General features: G+C 35.3%; 1 protein-coding gene across 7 annotated transcripts in view; it reads right to left on the reverse strand.

Moving 5' to 3' along the window:
- The window catches only part of LOC104638733 (sodium channel protein type 2 subunit alpha), a 201,006-nt gene that overhangs the window by 38,667 nt on the left and 142,475 nt on the right, over nt 1–19,864 (reverse strand). For 4 of the 7 annotated variants that reach the window (XM_075756785.1, XM_075756789.1, XM_075756787.1 and 1 more), the window contains 10 exons: nt 18,300–18,618; nt 14,936–15,056; nt 12,286–12,373; nt 10,415–10,543; nt 9,648–9,739; nt 8,471–8,743; nt 4,947–5,010; nt 4,236–4,377; nt 3,207–3,413; nt 1,500–1,790 (listed from right to left, as the gene is read on the reverse strand). In XM_075756785.1, the coding sequence (XP_075612900.1) occupies nt 1,500–1,790; nt 3,207–3,413; nt 4,236–4,377; nt 4,947–5,010; nt 8,471–8,743; nt 9,648–9,739; nt 10,415–10,543; nt 12,286–12,373; nt 14,936–15,056; nt 18,300–18,566 (1,674 nt within the window). In that variant the 5' untranslated portion in view covers nt 18,567–18,618. Of the gene's footprint in view, nt 1–1,499; nt 1,791–3,206; nt 3,414–4,235; nt 4,378–4,946; nt 5,011–8,470; nt 8,744–9,647; nt 9,740–9,835; nt 9,928–10,414; nt 10,544–12,285; nt 12,374–14,935; nt 15,057–18,299; nt 18,619–19,864 lie in introns of those variants that run through there. The other 3 variants (XM_075756791.1, XM_075756786.1, XM_075756792.1) reach the window with 2 other exon arrangements.

Raw genomic sequence — 19,864 nt, forward strand, 5'->3', positions numbered from 1 at the left:
ATTATAAACTGGTGAGTGGAATTTCTGTTCTGTTCAGAACCCAGAGTGAAAAGGAACTAGGGTTGGAAAACCAGAGGGGAGGGTATTGCTAGACTGTCATAGGAAACAGCTGTAAATGAACTTGGAGATGAAAAGGTGAAAGAAGCCAGTTGTATGAGGAATGCTTCATTTCTTACAAGATGGATGAACTGAGCTGCAGTTGAATAACGCTGCAGTTTGAATGAAGGCACAAGCAAGAATATGCACCTAAGGGATCAGATGGGTCTTCAACATGAAGTCAATGGGTAGAGGTGTGAAAATTTGTATAAAGAACAGGATGAATCATGAACTAACTAAATTCAGCAATGAAGTCTTACAGAGATTAGTTGGACAGTTAACGACATAAAATGGTGGCAGACCAAGGAGGGGGGAAAAAAAGAAAAGGATGCAGTACTATTAAAAAAGGAAGTACGCTAGGAAGTAAGTGGAAGGAGGAATTAACTTGGCAGAAATAGGAAGCTAGAAATATTATATTCCCACCTCAGTCTGATCTAAGGAGGAAAGTCCTTAATAAGGAAATTGGATGAAGAGGTCTGAGCTTCTTTGAGAATGGGAGCTGGAGAAAGTGATACATGAAGAGAATATGAATGCTTATGATCTATTTAGGGATGAAACAGGCTTTCAGAGACAGTAATAGAAGAGGATTAAAAAGGAAGGAATGAGTTTAGTAATAATGACTAAAACCAGGGAGAAAGCATGTCATAAAGACCAGGGAGAATCAAGAAGGTGGGGATAAAAGGAAGAAGCATATTGAGGCACACAAATGGGCAGAAAAAGGACAGAATGAATGTGAGATCTGGACTTTAAGTGTTGAGGGGAGCATCAGAGGTGGGCAAATGAAGAGGAGCTCTGACAACCGTAGAAGGGATAACATAACAAAAGTATCAAATGAAATAAATGTCTGGATGGGAGATGCAGATGGTACTCTGAGTCACTGGTGTTTTAATGTAAGAGAACACATGCAAGGACACATTGCCACACATATTTCCACCTTAAGATAACACAATTAATGGTCTCACATCAGTTAATTGTCAAATTTCACATGAACATTTATGCAATTTCAACTGGGTTTTTTGCACCCCAAATTTAGTGCTTTTCTCCTTTAAAACATGAAATTCCTTTGTATGTGTGCACCAAATTTTGAAGCCACTGATCGTGCTGAATACATCCATCTTGATGGGGAGATAGGTCCATTTTCATTAAGAAACTTGAACTACAACTCATTTTAATTAATACACATTATTTTGATTTTTCACACATAAATTCATAATAAAACCAAAATCTTTCAAATTCTTATAGTTTCGTCTTTGGCTGCAAGTATTAACTTGGTCATACTTTGATTTAAGGTATTAAAGAATCTATTGTATCTTTTGCAAGAATTGACCAAACTACTTTACAGGGTTTTGTTTGTATGATGAGTACACAACAAAGATGTTTAGGAGGTAATAACACTATCGTACCTGGTGTGGAGAGGAGAATCTCTTTTCGTATGTCAGTCTATTCCCCTCAATGGAAAATCGGAAACCTTTCCTTTTGATGCTGTCCTCTGATTCAGATTTGTGAAATTCTTCCCCATCCTTCTCCTCGCCTTCAGACTGTTCTTTTTGCTTCTTTTTCTTTCTTCTATTCCTCCTCTCTTTAGCACTCTTTGAGCTCAGTTTTGATGCCTCAGAAGAACTTTCGGAGAATCCACCTATTCCACCTACTCCACTATAATCTCTTGAGTCAGCTGCTGCAGCTGCTGCTGCTGCCTATATGTACAAGCACATATGCAATTTACAACATTTATACAAACACACACAGCTCACTGTTTTAAATTTATTGCCATTCTTAAAAAAATAATTATTTTGAAATAAAAGCAATGATCCCACTTCACTGAACCCAGCCTATCATAAGAAGTATAATTTGTGAAATACCACAGCAACCATAACTTGCCACTGCTCCTTAAACCAAGAGTTAGAGCAGCCCAAGGGAAAACTGTGCTGTCAGAGAACCAAATTAATGAGCATCTGTTTTAGATGGGAGCAATATGTTGCAATGAATTTTTCACCTGAAATGCTATATAAAAGTAAGGAATCAAGGCTCTAACAATAGGAAAAATCCCTGTTAACAGGAAGTGACACTTTCTTACACTATTTTGCTGGACTTTAAATTCTCTTTAGTCTATTAAAGATCTGGTGTAAAGTTGTTTTGGAAATCATAATCAGAGATGTGAGTTAAACTGCAGGCTACAGAGACCTATTGCTGTTTGAAGTTTCAAACATTTGTGGAGCATTTGATTAACGTTTACATCTGTGGTTAAAAAATCCCAAACAACAGATAGGAAATAACCAACCAAACAAAAACCCCCTATTGCTGACTTTAGTCATGTGCTTACATCGAAGACATACTTCAACTTCCACTCTCTGTGGCCACATGCCAAGCAGACATTATCAATTATCCTCTTAAAGATTTCAGAGTTTTCAAAACATGAAAAGGAATTTCAAAGCAGTATGTAATCACGATGTCTGTACCACAGAAGCATTTTCTCCAGTTTCTCCACTTTTTCTAGTTTTCTTTAAAACTGGAACACTATGGCTTTCTGCTATGAGAGCTGGGGAAGGAGTAGAAAAAGCCAAATTTTGCTGAAGCAAAATATTTCTCCTACAGCACTTACAACAGTTTTGCTTCTGTTACTTAAATAAGCAGAATTCCTGGGATTTTTTTCCCCACATCTCCATTTCACAAAATCACAGAATGGTTGAGGTTGGAAAGGAACCTCTGGAGGACATTGTCTCCAACTCCCCAGCACAGACAGGGTCACCTAAAGCAGCTTGCCCAGGACCATGTCCAGTCAGCTTTTGATTATCTCCAAGGATGGTGATTTCACAAGCACTCTGGGCAACTTGTTCAAGTGCTCAGTAAAAAAGCTAATTTCCATCTCTAATTTGAAAATCCAGTATTTTAGCTTATCAATTATAATTTCTGTCACAAATTAACAGGTTCACTCAAGCCAGCAGAAACAGTGCAATGGAAAACATTAAAGATTGTTTGCAGAAGGAAGGAATTTATAAGACTGAAAGTAATATATTGTTAGGAGTAGGGGAGTAAAAGTATTCTCATATGTGAACATAAAGCATCCAATCACAGTCACAAATGGAAGAAAGAATTTTATGTTACAGGGATACCTGAGCTTCTTCCTGTTGCTTTTTCAGTTGTTCCAGCATTTGCTGAAATTCTGCTTCTTTCTGTTCTGCTTCTTCCATGGTTGCTTGATTCTGTTCTTCATAGGCCATGGCAACCACAGCCAGGATCAAGTTAATCAGGTAGAAAGAACCCAGGAAAATGACCAAAACAAAAAATATCATGTATGTTTTCCCGGCAGCACGCAGTGTCTGGAGAAAAAGAGATAATACACATTTCTAGCAGACTTTTAGATACTGTGGCATAATATGGTAACATCTGTGTTATAATCTAGAAATACATTATAAGATTGCTTTGTGTTAGCACAATATTATTTAGTTACTTTTTCCATATACAAATAGTATTATATCCTGGCTACATGTGCAAAAATCCAAGTTTTGTGTCTACTAAGGTCAAGATAAATAAGATTCTGCAGCTTTGATACTTCAGAACATCTACCAATGAGACTCTGTAGTAGCAGTTGCTGCCCCCACTATCAGTCTATATTATAGCCTTTAAATCTAACAGTAGTGGGGCCACTAACCAGCATCTTACCTTCTGGTCTCATCAGTCCCAAACTACAATGCCACAAAGACAGTGCAGTATACAAAATGTCACGCTGCACAACATCACTGTCCTTCAGGTTAAGCATATGTGTAGTTCAGGGACAAGATGTAAACTTTTCAAAGACAACATATTTGTACTGGACTGCAAATCAATTTAACTAGCATCTATTTACAGCATGTTTGGGTAAGAAGCTTTAACAACTTAAGGTCATGTACTCATTTGTGAAAAGAAACAATAATGCTTAACCACCCTCATAAAATAGCAGCTATTTCTTATTATGTATTTGAGTAGCACATGGGAAGCTAAATCATGAGCAAGGGCTCTACTGTTTTAGACAGCTTACATATATGAAATAAAAGATGATTTCTGTCCCAAAGGCCTTAGGGACATGTGAATGAAAATAACTGTGCAAGTACTATGTAGTAATGGTATTGGTGATGGTGCTGTTTATTTTAATAAGTCCTCACCAGCTGGTAAAGATTCTCCCAAAAGTCCTGAGTCATCAATCGAAACAGTGACAAGAATGCCCAACTGAATGTATCAAAACTTGTGTAGCCATAGTTGGGGTTTCTACCAGCTTTCACACATATATATCCTTCTGGACATTGACTACAAAAGAAGAGGAAATGCTATTTTTAACAACTACTCTAAATTACGATATGCTATAGTAAATCACAAAATTGTTCAGGAGTACCAGTTGCTAATGAAATTATGAACAAGTAAAGTTTTATTCTACATACCTAAGATAAAAATATATATCTTATTGGTTTTCAATTTTTAATTTCATTTCCTAATGATATTTCAATGCTTTAATAATACAACTAATAGTAATCTACCCTTCCCCACAATTTGTCATATCAACACATCTCCACCAGGACAAGAGAAGAATGTCAGCTAGCATGGCTGATGATAAGCAGTTGTCAGCAAGCTGGCAGCAACATTTATGCATATAGCATTCATGTAGTTACCTTTACAAAATTAGCCTAAGATGTTGACGAAAGTGCCTGTGTAAACTCAAATCACATAGATGGTTATAGTTAGGTATAGTTTCAATTGCAAAACATCAGTAATTTGCAACTCTATGGTACAGTTCATACTAAAGTTGACCACCTGAGCTGTTCTAAGTAGCTAATTATTTTTTCTTGATGCATAATAAAAAATTATGACTGTTTTCTTACCCTGCATCTGAGCTATTGCCACACAGCAGAGCATCATTTTGTCCTTCCAAGAAGTAGAAATGACCTGTTTTTAAAAAATATAAATTAAAAAGCTGATGAGAAAGATACCATTTATACCTAGTGGAAATTGAGCAATGATAGAGACTTTTACACCTTAAGGAAATAAGCAGAGCTAACAAACAGTTTAACTGCAATATATAATGATTAGGAATGAAAAAAGCATGGAAAGTAGTGTTTTGACAGGAAAATTACTTTCTATAGAATCTTGAAGTTGGCCTTTCTTTACAAAATAGAAAGGCAGTTGTACAGCTAATTCTCAGTAACCTACCCAAATGAATAAGATACAATGGGTGGAATACCAAATTGTGTATGTCAGCAAATGAGTGAACAAATACCAGGAAAATGAGACAAAGGATGAGGGCGATTCCCTGCCTTTGTTCATGCATTTTGATATATACCATTTAGCGTTATTCATTTATAAATATTCATTACATACTATTTTCTCCAAATTTTACTTGAAAAAGTACTGAAATTTTTGCAGTATGAAAGCATAACATAACATGCACAAGAAATTGCTAACTGGATCTACACTTAAGCAGCTGAAGGAGAAACCAAGCTTTTATTGTACATTACAAAAAATTACTACACAAAACTCTATAGCAGAGGAATGTACTTGAAGTATCCATATGTATTTTGTTAATAGGCTAACTATTAAAATGAGGTAAAATATATTTTAAAGAGATAGAAGTCTTAAAAGCACCCTGGCACATTCTTTTCTTTTCTTTGTTCTGCTTTGAGGCAGAAAGGGAAAGCCAATTTGCCATCAACTCCTAGTTTGGGATTCTTATGGTAAAATGGGAATCTCTAGTGGAGATTTTTGGGTCAGGTGGCATATTAAGCTAAAGTTGCCAAAATTAGGTATGTTCTGGCTGTTCTCAGGAAACAGATGGTTCCTTGAGATTCACTGCCAGCTGGCATGGACTAGCGTAGCTGGCATGAACTGAGGGCTAATGCTAAAGAGACAAGCAGGGAATTGCAACCAGTTCCTATTGACTGCTTCTACTCTGTCACCACCAGTATACGACAGAGACAGCACAAAATCTGTTTATTTTAAAGAGAGAGAGATGATGTGCATAACTTATGCATCTACAGTCTATTCTCAGATATCAGATAAGAAAACAGTGGATTATCAGACATTCCAGTGCTCATACAGTCATGCCCTGTGAGAGATCTAACTCCCACTTACAAAGCTTAAAGATGCAGATAGGCACCAAACTGGATTTTCAAAATTGTTGGTGCACCTAATTCACATTCTTATGTCGCACAGCTCCTCCTCTGGTAAGCAGAGGATCCTGTTACACCACCCAGTCAGCTCAACTCTCAGCCCACTATTTTGGAAAACATTTAAATAATAGATTTTTCAAAGATGATAATGATAAAGGACTAAAAACAGTCAATATGACTTTATAAAAAATATGTCATACATAAAACTATTCCTGTCTCCTGCCAACTTACTAACAGGACAACAGTCACAGGTACAAGTCCTACATGACACTTTCATACATAAATAAAGGAGATCAGTTCTGGCTGGAATCATCACAAAATAATTGAAAAAAGATTCTGAGAGAGCAGTCGCCAGTGGCCCAATGTCAACTCATAAGGACATCTTTTTGAAGATCCTCCAGGGATCTGTGCTATACACGGTTTTCATAACAAGCTTCATTACCAACTCAAGACATGAAATAATATAAAAAATGCATCAAGTATTCTGAAGACATCAAGCTAGGAAAGAAGATGATTGAAATTTAGAATGACCTTTACAAACTTACAAGCTGGTCCAAAAGCAATTGGATTTATTTCAACAGAGACAACTGGAAAATGCTACAGTTGAGAAGGCAAAATCAAATACGTAAATGCAAAATAGATAGGATCTGGCCACAGCCACTGCTGTACCAAAAGATGCAGTGACTGTCACGAACTGCAGTTTGACTGTGAATCAACATAATGGTGCTGATATAAAAATGATGTAATTTTGAAATGTGTTAATAGGAATGCTGCATATATGGCATATTAGGTAATTACTTCTAATTTTTACCTTTATTAGAGGAGTAAGTACCAGATTTGAGCACCTCAACTGAATAAAAAAAACCCCAAAACCCACCAAAAACCTAACAACAACAACACAAAAAAGAAACCAAAATCCCAGACTAATGGGAAAGAGTCCAAAAAGGCAAAAATATGTGAAAATAGGTATAGAAAATGCAAAACAGAAAATAGGATTGCTTAGTTTAGAAAAGACCAGAAATAAAGAAGATAACAGTTTTAAAATATCATAAAGAGTAATATAAAGTAGTCAATGATTATCTTATTTCTAAGTCTACAGGAGTAGTATTAAATCTGAAATTAGGAACATTTAGGTCAGATATTTAGAAAAAAATTTCTATTTGTGTGATATAGTACCAGAAGCAGCTAAAGAGGAAGGGAATGGAATCTGTTCTTCAGATGTTTTTAAGAATAGGTTATCATCCAAATCTTCTCCAAGATGACATCTCTATGATACTACAAGCATGCTGAGACGATAAGTATATTAAAAGATTATAAGGCAATGAGGCTTGGATCCAAAAGCATTTCGCTGTTAAATTGAGGTTTCCTAACTTTCAGTGATACAGGCATCAGTTACAACATTTATACAGACTTAATAAACCCCCTAATATTATGCCTAATTACAGTTAAAACCCTAAATACACTAAAATAAATAGGAGGGACTGAAGCTATTCACCATTATGAAAGCCAGAATAGCAATCTACTATAGATATGTTCAGAGTTGTTCCATCTGAATTTTAAAACAATTTTTGTTAACACAGTAGTGACATTAGCTACCTAAAATGGTGAAAATACTTTATTATGAGGTACAAAGGAGACCAAAATGCTAATTTCACAGATAAGAAACAAATTAAAAGATACATAATATGGAATCTAGTTCTTTCTTTGCTAGAATAAGAAGCATGGAATAAACCAGTACACTCACAATGGCATGTCTGTGCTGCGCAGCAAGGGAGCATGGTGCAGAGACACTCACCAAGTTCCAGAAGAAAAAACGCAGCTGCATTTAAATGCTATGGCAGGATTCATGAGCTAACTGACATTCAAATGTGGATTTATGATATAGGGCATTATCTTGCACTAATGTAGCTATACAATTTCAGATCCCGTATTAGGACTGTCACACTATTTCAGGAGGCTAGAAGCTAAGACAGAAACTTCTGCTTTGGGCTGCAATCTGGATTTACTCTAAAAGTCACATTCAGTAAAAGGTAGAAAGATATTTTGGTACCCGGTACAATATTATGGGTATGTTAAACTACATTATGACTGTTCTTTTATTTACTATACAGAATGAGTGCTTTTATGTCTCTTGGCCAGATTACACCATTTTAAACGCAATGGAAAGATACTGATGCTTTTGTATCTGTTTAAAAAAATTCCAGAAAATCAATGCAGTAGATGATATAATTAACTCTTACTTCTGTCTTCGATGTACTCATCCCAGTTAAATGTTGTCATTGTTGTATTAATAAATGTACCATTTTCACCTATAGAGCTATTAAAGTAGGAAATAACAGTTGTTTCAAAAGTAGAATTGTCTGGAGGCCACTGCAGGCATTTATTCCTCAAGTTGCCCATGAACAGCTGCAGCCCTATTAGTGCAAATACACTCAGACAAAATACAGTCAGGATCATAACGTCCGAGAGCTTCTTCACAGACTGAATTAGGGCTCCCACAATAGTCTTCAAGCCTGCAAAGAGAAAAGATTTTTATTATGATGTTAAACAGATACTAAACACACAAAACCCCATGATTTTTCCTGACAAGATAAAGATTTCATGCAAAATGACAACTAAATGAGTCTAATATTTGTGATACAATAATTTTCATGAAAAGCCTTATTACTTGTGAAGATGAATGAAAAGCTGTAAGTTTATGCTTATTTTATAGTGTACAGAAATAAAAGGTACATAATACCAAACACATTGTTTATGCCAAAACAAGTGATTTTATTATTCATGCTATATCTCAACCCTACATAGAAGAGCATCGTTTACTTTTGTTGATGCTTCTTGCCCAAACCTTTCTTATATGAACCTTTTAAAAAGTATTCTTCATTAGTAAACCCATTATAAAGACATTATAAGTGCATATTTGAATGATATCATAATAATCTTCTTACAGTATAAGAGGGGTGATGGTTTGGAGAAGAAAGACATCTTTAAAACAATACCCCATGCATGGCCCATGCTATCCTTTAGAGTTTAATTTTTTATACATGACTTAAAACTGAATTAAGTTGTTACATCAAGTGCCTGCAATAAATGATAAAATTTGCATCAGTATGAAAGCTTAAAATTAACTTATATTTAAAACATGTAAAGGAAAGCTTGATGTCATAAGATGCAAATCACATAGGCTGTTTACTGCAAATATCTCATGCAAGAATTTGTTAAACTCAAAGGCTGATTTTTTTGAAAAGAAAATACAAGTAATATAACAAAAGCAAGAATCAGTTTACATAAAATGACATGTCTTGATTCCTGCTTTTTTATTTTGTTAACAGTGTGTAGCAAACAAGGCTTTTGCTTTAAAAACGTGAGTACAGCCTTTGTAGAACAAAAGTCAGCCTCAGTGTTTAACCTAGCTCTCACCTGGAATGACTGATATTGTTTTCAAAGCTCGGAGAACTCTGAATGTTCTCAACGCTGAGACATTGCCCAGGTCCACAAACTCTGTCACATATCTGTAATAGGGGAGTTCACACACAAACACAATGACAGCACACAAATAACAGTTGGAGATACGAGGGGCCTAACACCTTACACCAACTACTTCTTACCTGGAATTACAGAAATAGTTTTCAAAGCTCTCAATACTCTGAAAGTTCGAAGAGCTGAAACATTGCCTAGGTTTACAAATTCTGTTACATACCTGTAGGATTAAATCACAGTTACTCAGAATTGAGGCAGATTTTATCCTATTTGTTTGGGTCTTTGATCAAGACCTCTTCACCGTTCACTGTATTTTGCCTGTGTTATAAATATGCTTCTGACCATAAAATTAAATCAAGTTTTATAAAAATAAACCACATTGACTTGATGTTTGAAACCTAATTTGGTCATCTTATAGCAGGAAGTCAAAAGGATTCCTTTAACTCTGGTATGCAGAAAGGAGACAGGATATGAACAGTTCAGGCTGATGACATTCACAATCCTAATGGGCTGGCACACCATGCTGGCCTCTGCAGCACATGCTTAGTTAGAAATACTAAAACGTGTAAAAGAGGTAGAGGAAACATTGAAACCGCAGGAAGTCCAGGCTCCAGATGTTCTGGCTGACAAAATATGAGGCAATTTTTAGTCACTAATTTCATGCTATCAGAAAGACTTTTTAATAAAAAAAAAAGTAGATGACTTACGCAAATGTAATGACAGTGAAATCTAGCCAATTCCATGGGTCTCGAAGAAATGTAAAATCTTCTAAACAGAAGCCCCTTGCAAGAATTTTAATAAGTGATTCAAAGGTATAAATTCCAGTGAAAGTGTATCTGAGGAAAATATGACAGACAGAGTTTATAGAAACACACACGTTATCTTTACACATTATGCTCTGTAGTTGCGTTATTCTCATTTTCTTCTCTTTATATGGCATAAGAATTTAATGGAAGGTACAATCAACTTTAAACATCTGCAGAACTTATACCATAAGGAAGGAGGAATCAAATTATGATTAAAAGACTAAATGACAACCCATAGCTTAAGTTCAAATTCTGTACTCTATACCAATGAGACAGTTGCAAAATTCCTGGTTACTTCATTGGTGCCTGTTTATGTCCAATCTGAATCCATGTTATAACAAAACACACAGATGGGTTATTTTAGGATTTCAGAAGTTGCCTCCAGATTAAAAAATTCTTTCTTCAGTGTTATTTTTATGCTGAGATGTTGCTTGGTACCATGAGCTGGCAATGTGCCAACCCTCATCAGTCCTCATTGACTTTGTTACAGAGTATGTGTATTCTGTACCTCACCTTCAGCAAGACAGGCATAGTACTGGAATGAAACAAGTGTTTTCAGATGCAAAATCCTGTGCAAGAACAACTAAAAATATTCACAAATGCCAATAAAATTCAGCTACTTATTTTGACTGAAAAATGTGGTTGAAATGGAAAAAGTAAAAATATTTAATTCTGGCTGAGTAATTTCAACTTTCTATCTCCAAATGATGTAATCTTGAAATTTAGTTTCATTCATATCTTTAATGGAAAAGAATTCAAATTAAACGGCTTAAAAGGCTTGAACTGGTTTTCAGACTCGAGTCAACCCAAAACCAATTTTCCAAAGTGAATTTTTTCAGTTCAATTACTAAAAAATTTATTTCCTGCACTTTACTCAACAGATGAGGACTTCTGTTGTATATCTAAATGGCACAATATAATGACATGAAGAAATATTCAAGCTAGATATCTTTATTCATAAATATTTACTATATCCTAGACATCCTGAATACATATATGTTCATATTGAACTCAAAATGAGAATGCCTCCATTGACTATAATAGAGCTATGATTTCATTTGTGATTACTGAAGATTAAACAAGTATGTATCATCCAAAGCAGTTAGGAATGAAGAAGAGGCAGAAGCATAAAATGCTATTGCAAAAAATGAAGCATCACGAAGAGCAGTGTTTCACACTGTGGTCTACAGCCTTGGAAATATCACAAAATATGCAGCAATTGTTTATGAGCACCAAGTAGTTGACATCATATTGGACCTTTTCTTTTCCTATGGGAAGATTAGCCAACCACTGAAACACTTATTTAATAGCTTACTTTGCATACAAGCTTTCCATTGTTAGACTGTCTTTGGTAAAAGCTGCACTATGGTGAACACAGCCATCCATTAGGCGATCCCTTTATCTCTAACAGTTATTGCAATAGAGATGGAAGAGTGTATTGCCCTGTGTTCTTGCACAAATGTAACATAGAACACAGTGGAAAATATTTGTAATCCGCTTTTTTGCACAGTCATAAGACTAGCTTTTCTTCTTACATTCCCCATCAAATACTGCAAACAAAGGATGGACATTGAACAACTGGTAATGAGGGAAGTGTTGTAAAATACATGTATTTAATATTACACAGAAGAAACTAGCATCAGAATATAGCTGTTGAAAGGATATGCCAACGAGGCAGCTGCTGTCAGTGGATGCCATCCTAATATAAAATAATTTACAGCAGTTTATTTCAAATTACTGAATATTATTCAAAGAAAATCCATTTAACTTACTCTACATTCTTTGTCCAGTCTGGAGGGTTACTCATGGTCATAAATACACAGTTGGTCAAAATAGTGCACATGATAAGCATGCTGAATAATGTAGGTTAAGAGTTAAGGAATGTAAGTTAGAAAATCTCATACAAAGAGTACCAAATAACATGCTGCTTTGGCAAATTTCCACTATCAGGAGCTATTTATCCCTCCACTGCTCTGTTAACACTCAGGGAAAAGCCCTGAATATGTTAAAACTTCCACAGTCACTGCTTTATAGCTAAAAGAGAACAACCACATACTGAAAAATCAGAAAATCTGAAAGATACAAAAAAAACCCCACCCCACCCCTTTAATTTTAAGAAGTTAGATGATTTTTTCTTTTGAATAAAAATGTGAAAGTTTGAAGTAGTAGCTTCTAATTTAGTGGAAAAGGCATTTGTTTTGGATGATCTAGACAAATCTGATTTACTTCATGCATACAAAACAGTGAAAAGTACATTTTCTTCACTTTTCTTCTTTTATGTTTCACCATAAAATCTGGCATATCTCAACACCTTTGCTTAACATTATAATATATATTGAAAGCTAGTTATCACATACTAGGAGAGAAGAAATTTTAGGGAGAAAAGTATTTTATTACTGTTTGCTTTATGTGTGGCTTTTGTAATATAAATGCTGTTGGATGGGAAGGCACATGGTATTCTCAAAAAAAGAAATCTAAAAAGAATTCCAGAACAGGTCTGAGCCATAAATAATTTAATTGCTTTTAACAGAACTGCTCTGGATCGACAACCTCTCACTCTCAGGACTGATGAAATTCTTCTTAGAAATGGAAATACGAACAGGAAAATGAAAACCACACCGATGATGCACAAAATGTCCACGTGATGGCACCATCACCTAAAACTAGAAAGAGGACAAAGCTCGATTTTGAGAAGAGCTTTAGCTCCTCCTGTAAGTAACATGCAGGTTCACACGGTGCTCCTAAATAGAAATCGGAGTATAATGGGGTAGGAAGTACTGTGAGGTTCCCCTCATGAAGTTTTCTTTGCATGTCTACATTAATGAAAAAAACTTCAAGTGACAGTAAATACCTCTGCCTTCTGAACTGTCAAACAACTGTAGCATTACATTCAACAATTCTTTGAGTTTTCTGCTCAGGAAATATATTTCAAATCCTTCGCTCAGAATCTAGCTTCTCACTATGTAATTCATATATGAATGGAGCAGAAAAGAAAGGTATTTTAAAAAAACATAAAAAATAACTTGTTATAAGGGTGTTTCACAAGCCTGTATTTGACACAGACTTTCAAAATCCTTCTTGATGAAATGTCCTCTCAGAATTGGAAATCCTCACTATTTTTTCATCAGTGGAGAAATAACTAGAATATACCTTCCCACAATTTTAAATAATGTTTTTTAACATCCTGACTTTGGTGACTCTAGCTTTTCACCACCATCTCAGTCCCATGATCTTCCATTATTCCATGTAACTAAATAACGCTCTATTAACATGCTAAGGAGCGTCATAAAATTGACAAATAATTATTTGTAGTGACACCAGTAGCAAGCTAATACAAAACAGGTTATGTAGCGTCATGACTGATTCTGAAGTCATTTGTAGGCTAGCCATTGATAACAACTTCCAACATGTAACAACCATTGTAATTATCAGACTTCCATTATACCAAGATTGAAAAAATCCTTTCAAGATTTATTCTACATGATCTTAGCATCCCCATATGTAATGCTATGCACAAAACTACTTTCAGTGTGCTTATGTTAGATTCTTCTAAAATCTAAGTGTGCAAACATTTGTATTTGTTCCTTAAGTAAGCAGACTTGCTGAAGTCAATGCCCTCATTGCTCATATCAGCATTTGTGGATGATCAGACCAGTGGGATGCCTACTGTAGTCAGCTACCAAATCACTGAAAAAGACAAAATTATAGATAAGTCATTATGATCATTTATCTTAGCAAATCGCTACCTGCAATGTGGAAATCTCATGACCTACTTGAAGACTGAAATTAAAACATCTACAGGATTACGAGTGCATAATGCAATTATGATCAAGAAATAAAATAGACAGGTAAGATATATATGGGACTGGGAACGTATAATAAAAGAAGAAAGCTAAGCTGTTTTATCAGCCTATCCTTTTGCAATTGTGATCTGAATCAGAAAATGAAAAGGAATAATGAAACGTATTTTCACTAAATATTCATGCAAGCACAAACCTGGGATCAAAGATTTGATTTTTCACATAAAGTGCCAGTGAAGAACTGAAAGTATTTTGAGCAATATGTCTGCAGTTTATGAAAAATGTGGAGGAGGGGGAAAGATGAAAAAAAAAAAAAGATGTGATGATTACAGGAAAAATAAGAGGTAAGGGAAAAAATAGGTGGGGGAAGAAAAAAGACACAGGAAGAAATTGTAAGGGACGATGACTGGTTGTCTGGCTTCTGACATTACTATATTAAGATCCAGCAATGAACACAAATGTCAAAAGGGAATAAGAAAAAGAACAGAAGACAGAAATAGTGGAGAGAAGAAGGACAAAGCGCTATAGATCATATTGATCCTGGGACATGTGCCAGAGAATGATTTAAATACTAAGTAACATCTGATTCACCATAGTTTTCAACTAACCACTTGAAAAGGATATGAATGTACCAAAATCTTAATAGCTATTTTTCTAAGAGGATTGAAAGGAGTTAACATGTACAGGGCAGAGGTGGCACTGAATCGGAATATTGCCTTGCCTTTATTCAATACTATAAAGGTCTGGAAAAAGAAACACAGAATGAAAAATAGCATTTAAAAGATACCAAGTTACAAACAAGTTACAAGTTCAAACCCAGAATCATTTTCCTTTCATCATTAATCATATTTGGTCAAACTCTTATTCCATTTACACCTTCCCCAGAATCACAGTCCCCTTGCCCAGTTCACGCATAGTAGAGTTTAGCCAAATTACTATAAATACAATTGCATGAACACATTTGAATAAGTTTATTTAGAAATCAGAAGTAATCCTGCTATTGCTAGCTAGAAAACAGAGACTATATATAGTATATAGTATATAAAGTATATAAAGTACAAGTGTATGTAATGTTTGAAGAATTAGTGTACTTTTTGTACCTTATATACACTGAGGTACATAACTTTAAAAAAATGAGAACCATTAAAACATCAACATTCCCTGAATCAAATAACCAGCGTTAATTATCACATCAAAGTACTAAGACAACAGTACTACAAAGCGATCTAAATTTCAAGAGTGATCTTCATGAAAATAAGGAAATTGAGTGTTCGATAACCAGTTTTTCAACATAACACTAATGTACTGAATAGTTTTTGCTGTACTCCAAGAGTAACGTATTGCTTATTTTTTCAGCTATTTCTTGTGAGAGTTTCATACCTACAATTCTATTTTTCTTACATCATGCTTTAGTTTTACCTAATATAGAATTCAATAATCCATGTATTTTCACTGTCTCTCCACAGTTTCAGCAATAACTCGTGCATACTACCAACATTAAAAAAGCATTTATAAATGTAATAATTTTCTTAAAACCTGAGAAATAAAGAAAAATAAATCATTTATTTAACATGCCGTAAGTTTTTAAATTATTTAGATTTCCATGCATTTGGGGAAATTCCTATGTATTTCTATCATCTTTTTTCTACACATGGGTGAAAGTTCATGCTCCCTGAAGGTAAGTGGATCTGGCTAGCATTGAGGCAGCCCAAAAAAACGCAAAGAGAACAGAAGCCATGCAAACCTGGAGCACAGCCAGTAGCCATGACCTGCCTCAGCTGGAATCAGAGGGCAGCATTTGTAAAGATTATGCTCTACTTTCTGAGCAGGTATGCCAAATACAGCAGCTGAAATCCTGAAAACACGCCTCCCCCTGCCTGAAATCATAAATTTTGGCGCTTCCAAACAGAACATATTTGCATTCCCAGATACCCATTGATTTTCAAGCCATACTTTGGTCCTTTATTGTAGAGGAGAAAAGATTGATCTGTAATTCACTATCTTTGCTACCATTGCTTTTCACTCTATTACTATTCTTCCTGGAGTTCAAGAAAATGAGGCTTTGCTGCCCAAAAGATGAGGCTTTGGGGCTAGTGGAGGGTGTCCCTGCCCATAGCAGGGGGGTTGGAACTAGATGATCTTTGAGGTCCCCTCCAACCCAAACCATTCTATGATTCTACGAAAATATGCCCTCAAATCAGAGTTTTTCATGTTTTGTGTTCCCTTTACTCTGATGAAGCATCATTTGTGCAATGCTGAATCATCAAGACATATTAAAAAAATAAAGTGGAGCCTGACCTAAACAAGGGTGTTCAAAGATATGCAAAGAATACCAAGCAAAATAATAGGAGAAATTATGATTGCAATGCACTTATAGTTTGGAGTCTTACATTTCCTACTAGAAACCACTATGGTTTTGGAAAAGATCGAGACAACTGCTATGCATTTCTCAATCAGGAACAAGCAATTCAGCAGGATTTTACTTCACGTCCGCACTTAATTGCGGACCTACTTTTCTGGTTTCCAAAGCATAATCCATGTGCTAACTTTAGGATTTCCAGCACTGAATTTAGATTTTTTACTACTGCAGAATTGGGAAAGAAGGAAGGAAAGGGATCAGCACTTTGACCCAAATTCCATTTGCCTTACTTCCAAACTTCAACAGGGTAAATCACTTGAGTAAAGGGAGCAGAACACGATATTTAATTGAAAACCTTGTTTTCAAATTTTACTCACAATTCTCCATATCATGAATTAAGTTTTAGAAATTCTGCAATGAACATTTATGGTACAGCTGATTTTTTTAAAGCTGTTCTGTCTGTTTAGTTTATCATGGTATGACTATATTGTTACTGTTTCAACATATTAGTGAATTCCTGCAGGAAATATCTTCATTTGTATTTTTTTACTTAGTTCAAGCTTGACTCCTAACAATTCTTGAGCATTTTCTCCTTTTTCTTTGAAGTAGTTTTTTAGCTTTCATGTTTGTTTTTTTTAAATTTACTTGTTCTTATTCACTAGCTAATTTCCACAGGAAAGAAAAGAAAGCACAAGAAAAAAATTATGAAGTCAGAAAAATAAATAAAAAAAAATCAGCAATTTCTTCTTTACTAGTAAAATAATGATGGTGCAATACATTTGATGCCAAAACCTGAGGGACTGGAATTCTGGAAGAAACCCAAGGCCATCTGGTCAAAAGTCTAAAGTTCAGCACTTTTGTGCTTGGCCACAACAGTTGTTGTAATTTTAAACACAATGAAAATATGTGGGTTTATTTTTTAAAAAAATGAACATATCTATAAAATAGTTATAAAATTACATAGCATTCTGTCAACACTCCAAGAGGAATTCCTACCTCCTCTTTATTTATGTCCCTCTTTTAAACACCTCCTCTTTGATAACAATCATAGAACAATATAATCTGGATATGAAAAATTTTTCACCTAGGCTATGCCTTCATAGGGTACAAAATAGAAGATGATGATCTTTGGCATATCCTGAGAAATTACCTTTACATATCGGCCTATTCTCCCCAGCCATAAGAGAATGCAACCTAGGCTTTCCATGTGACAGCAAAGAAAGCTAATGAGAAAGTGTCTAGCTACCTTTGAGATGGGTTTCATAGTGAAGATCTGCTCCTTTCACATCTATAATACAGCAATTAATAAAATAATAGTTCTAAAGATAACGCCTGTGCTACTTGTTCAATTCTCCTGTGTGTAAAACCCTGAAAGTTACAAATTTTAGTAAAATGCCAGGTATATTAAAACAAACCTAAATGCATCTCTACTGACAAACCAGGTCCCAGAAACTTTCATTACAAATTTCTGTTCTGACAATTGAGATTTCTGCCAATGAAATCAGCTGCTGGGGGAATGCATTCTACATAAAGACTGGGTCCAAAATACTGGATACACTATTTCTGTGAGAGGATTCCTTGTATTTTAATCTTCTTAAAGGCTGATAAAAATATACAACACACTCACTTTTTTATTGATATAATATGGGTCCAGGTCTTCCAAGGGCTCAGACACCATTCCTGGAGGAATGTCGCCGTAAATAAATGGCAGTGTCTTTCCTGCCTCCAAGTCGCTATTTGGCTTTGGGCCATCTTCATCATCGTCATCTTTGCGTTCCTGTTTGGATTTTTTAGCTTTTTCTTCGTTGACACGCTGCTCAATAGCTGCAAGTGATTCTCTTGTGAAATAGCGGAAGCTGTCAGGTCCTGGTGGTACCAGCACTGATTGTGCCATCTTTTCATCCTGCACCTCTTAATTACTGTTTAGCCTCTCTCATAAAAAAGTGCTAAAAATATAAAAAACACAGAAGAAATTTAGAGCAACACAAATAGTTACAATGTAAAGGAATATACCTTCACAGAATTTTCTGTGGGACATCTTGTTAAATTCAGTAATTATCCAAGAGGAGGCTGCTGTGTAACAGATTTTTAATTTGTTTTCATTTCAAGACAAACCATTTTCCTTTGCAGCTGGCCTCTTAGAGTTGTCTTGAAGGTATAAATTCTTTATAAAACATTTAGTTTAAAATTCACTTAGTGCTTGTGACGATAGATTGCCAATTCTACAGACTGTATAAAAAAAAAAGTCACATACAATACAATAACATCTTCTTGCCTTTATCAAGGGTAATGCTATCTATTCCAGTGAATAAAGTAGGAGATATTTTCCACCACATTCAGTGTCAGGAATCATCAGTTCTGAAGTGTTTCTGATTCAGTGTTGAGGAGTGATATTCCAGACAATTTACCTCTTATTATCCTGAAAGCTGCACCTTGGACCAACCCTCCCTCTAGCTGTAAGGACCAGAAATGACTCCTAGAATCCACTACTGCCATGTAAGGTCAGAGGGACCAGTTGAAAACAATGTGAGATGCTCCTTCTCTTCAGGTACAAAAATGCTGCCTTTGCAGAGCTGCCAGCTCAGGAAACAAGATTCAGGCATAAGCACCTGTATTCAGATCCCCTGCCTGGCAACACACTGTGCACTGGAAGAATTGCTGAATTAAACAAAAATTATCTTTAATCATTACATATTGCACGTAGATCTCCTATGTCTGATACCATATCAATTGTATATATTTTTCACAATTTTCACTAAGAGCAGAACCATCTCTTCTGAATGTCTCCAGAGAGTTCAGTTAAAAAGAACAAGGGGAAAATGTTCCCAATGCAAATACTTTGATCTCAAATGATAAATGGGATCTCTGCTGTAGCCTTCAAGAATTTTTTCAAGAGTCCTTCTCCTGAGTAAGCACATTAAAAATATAGCATATGCAATAAAAAGTAACAACTTCTGAGTAAGACAATATACCCAAGAGACAATTATCAAATTAAAATGATATAAAACTTAGAATACAATCAGCATGATCCTATTTTACTGTTTCGCTAATTACACATACTCCAGCACAGCTGCAATAAATTCATATTTTTGAAGCCTGCTAAATAAACTGCAACATGAGGCTTTCTCCTCCTTTTCAACCACATGCACATAGCCATTTACACCTACACAGACGTCCACACACATCCCAACT

This window comes from Balearica regulorum, chromosome 6, assembly GCF_011004875.1.
Source record: "Balearica regulorum gibbericeps isolate bBalReg1 chromosome 6, bBalReg1.pri, whole genome shotgun sequence".
Taxonomy (NCBI): Eukaryota; Metazoa; Chordata; class Aves; order Gruiformes; family Gruidae; genus Balearica; species Balearica regulorum.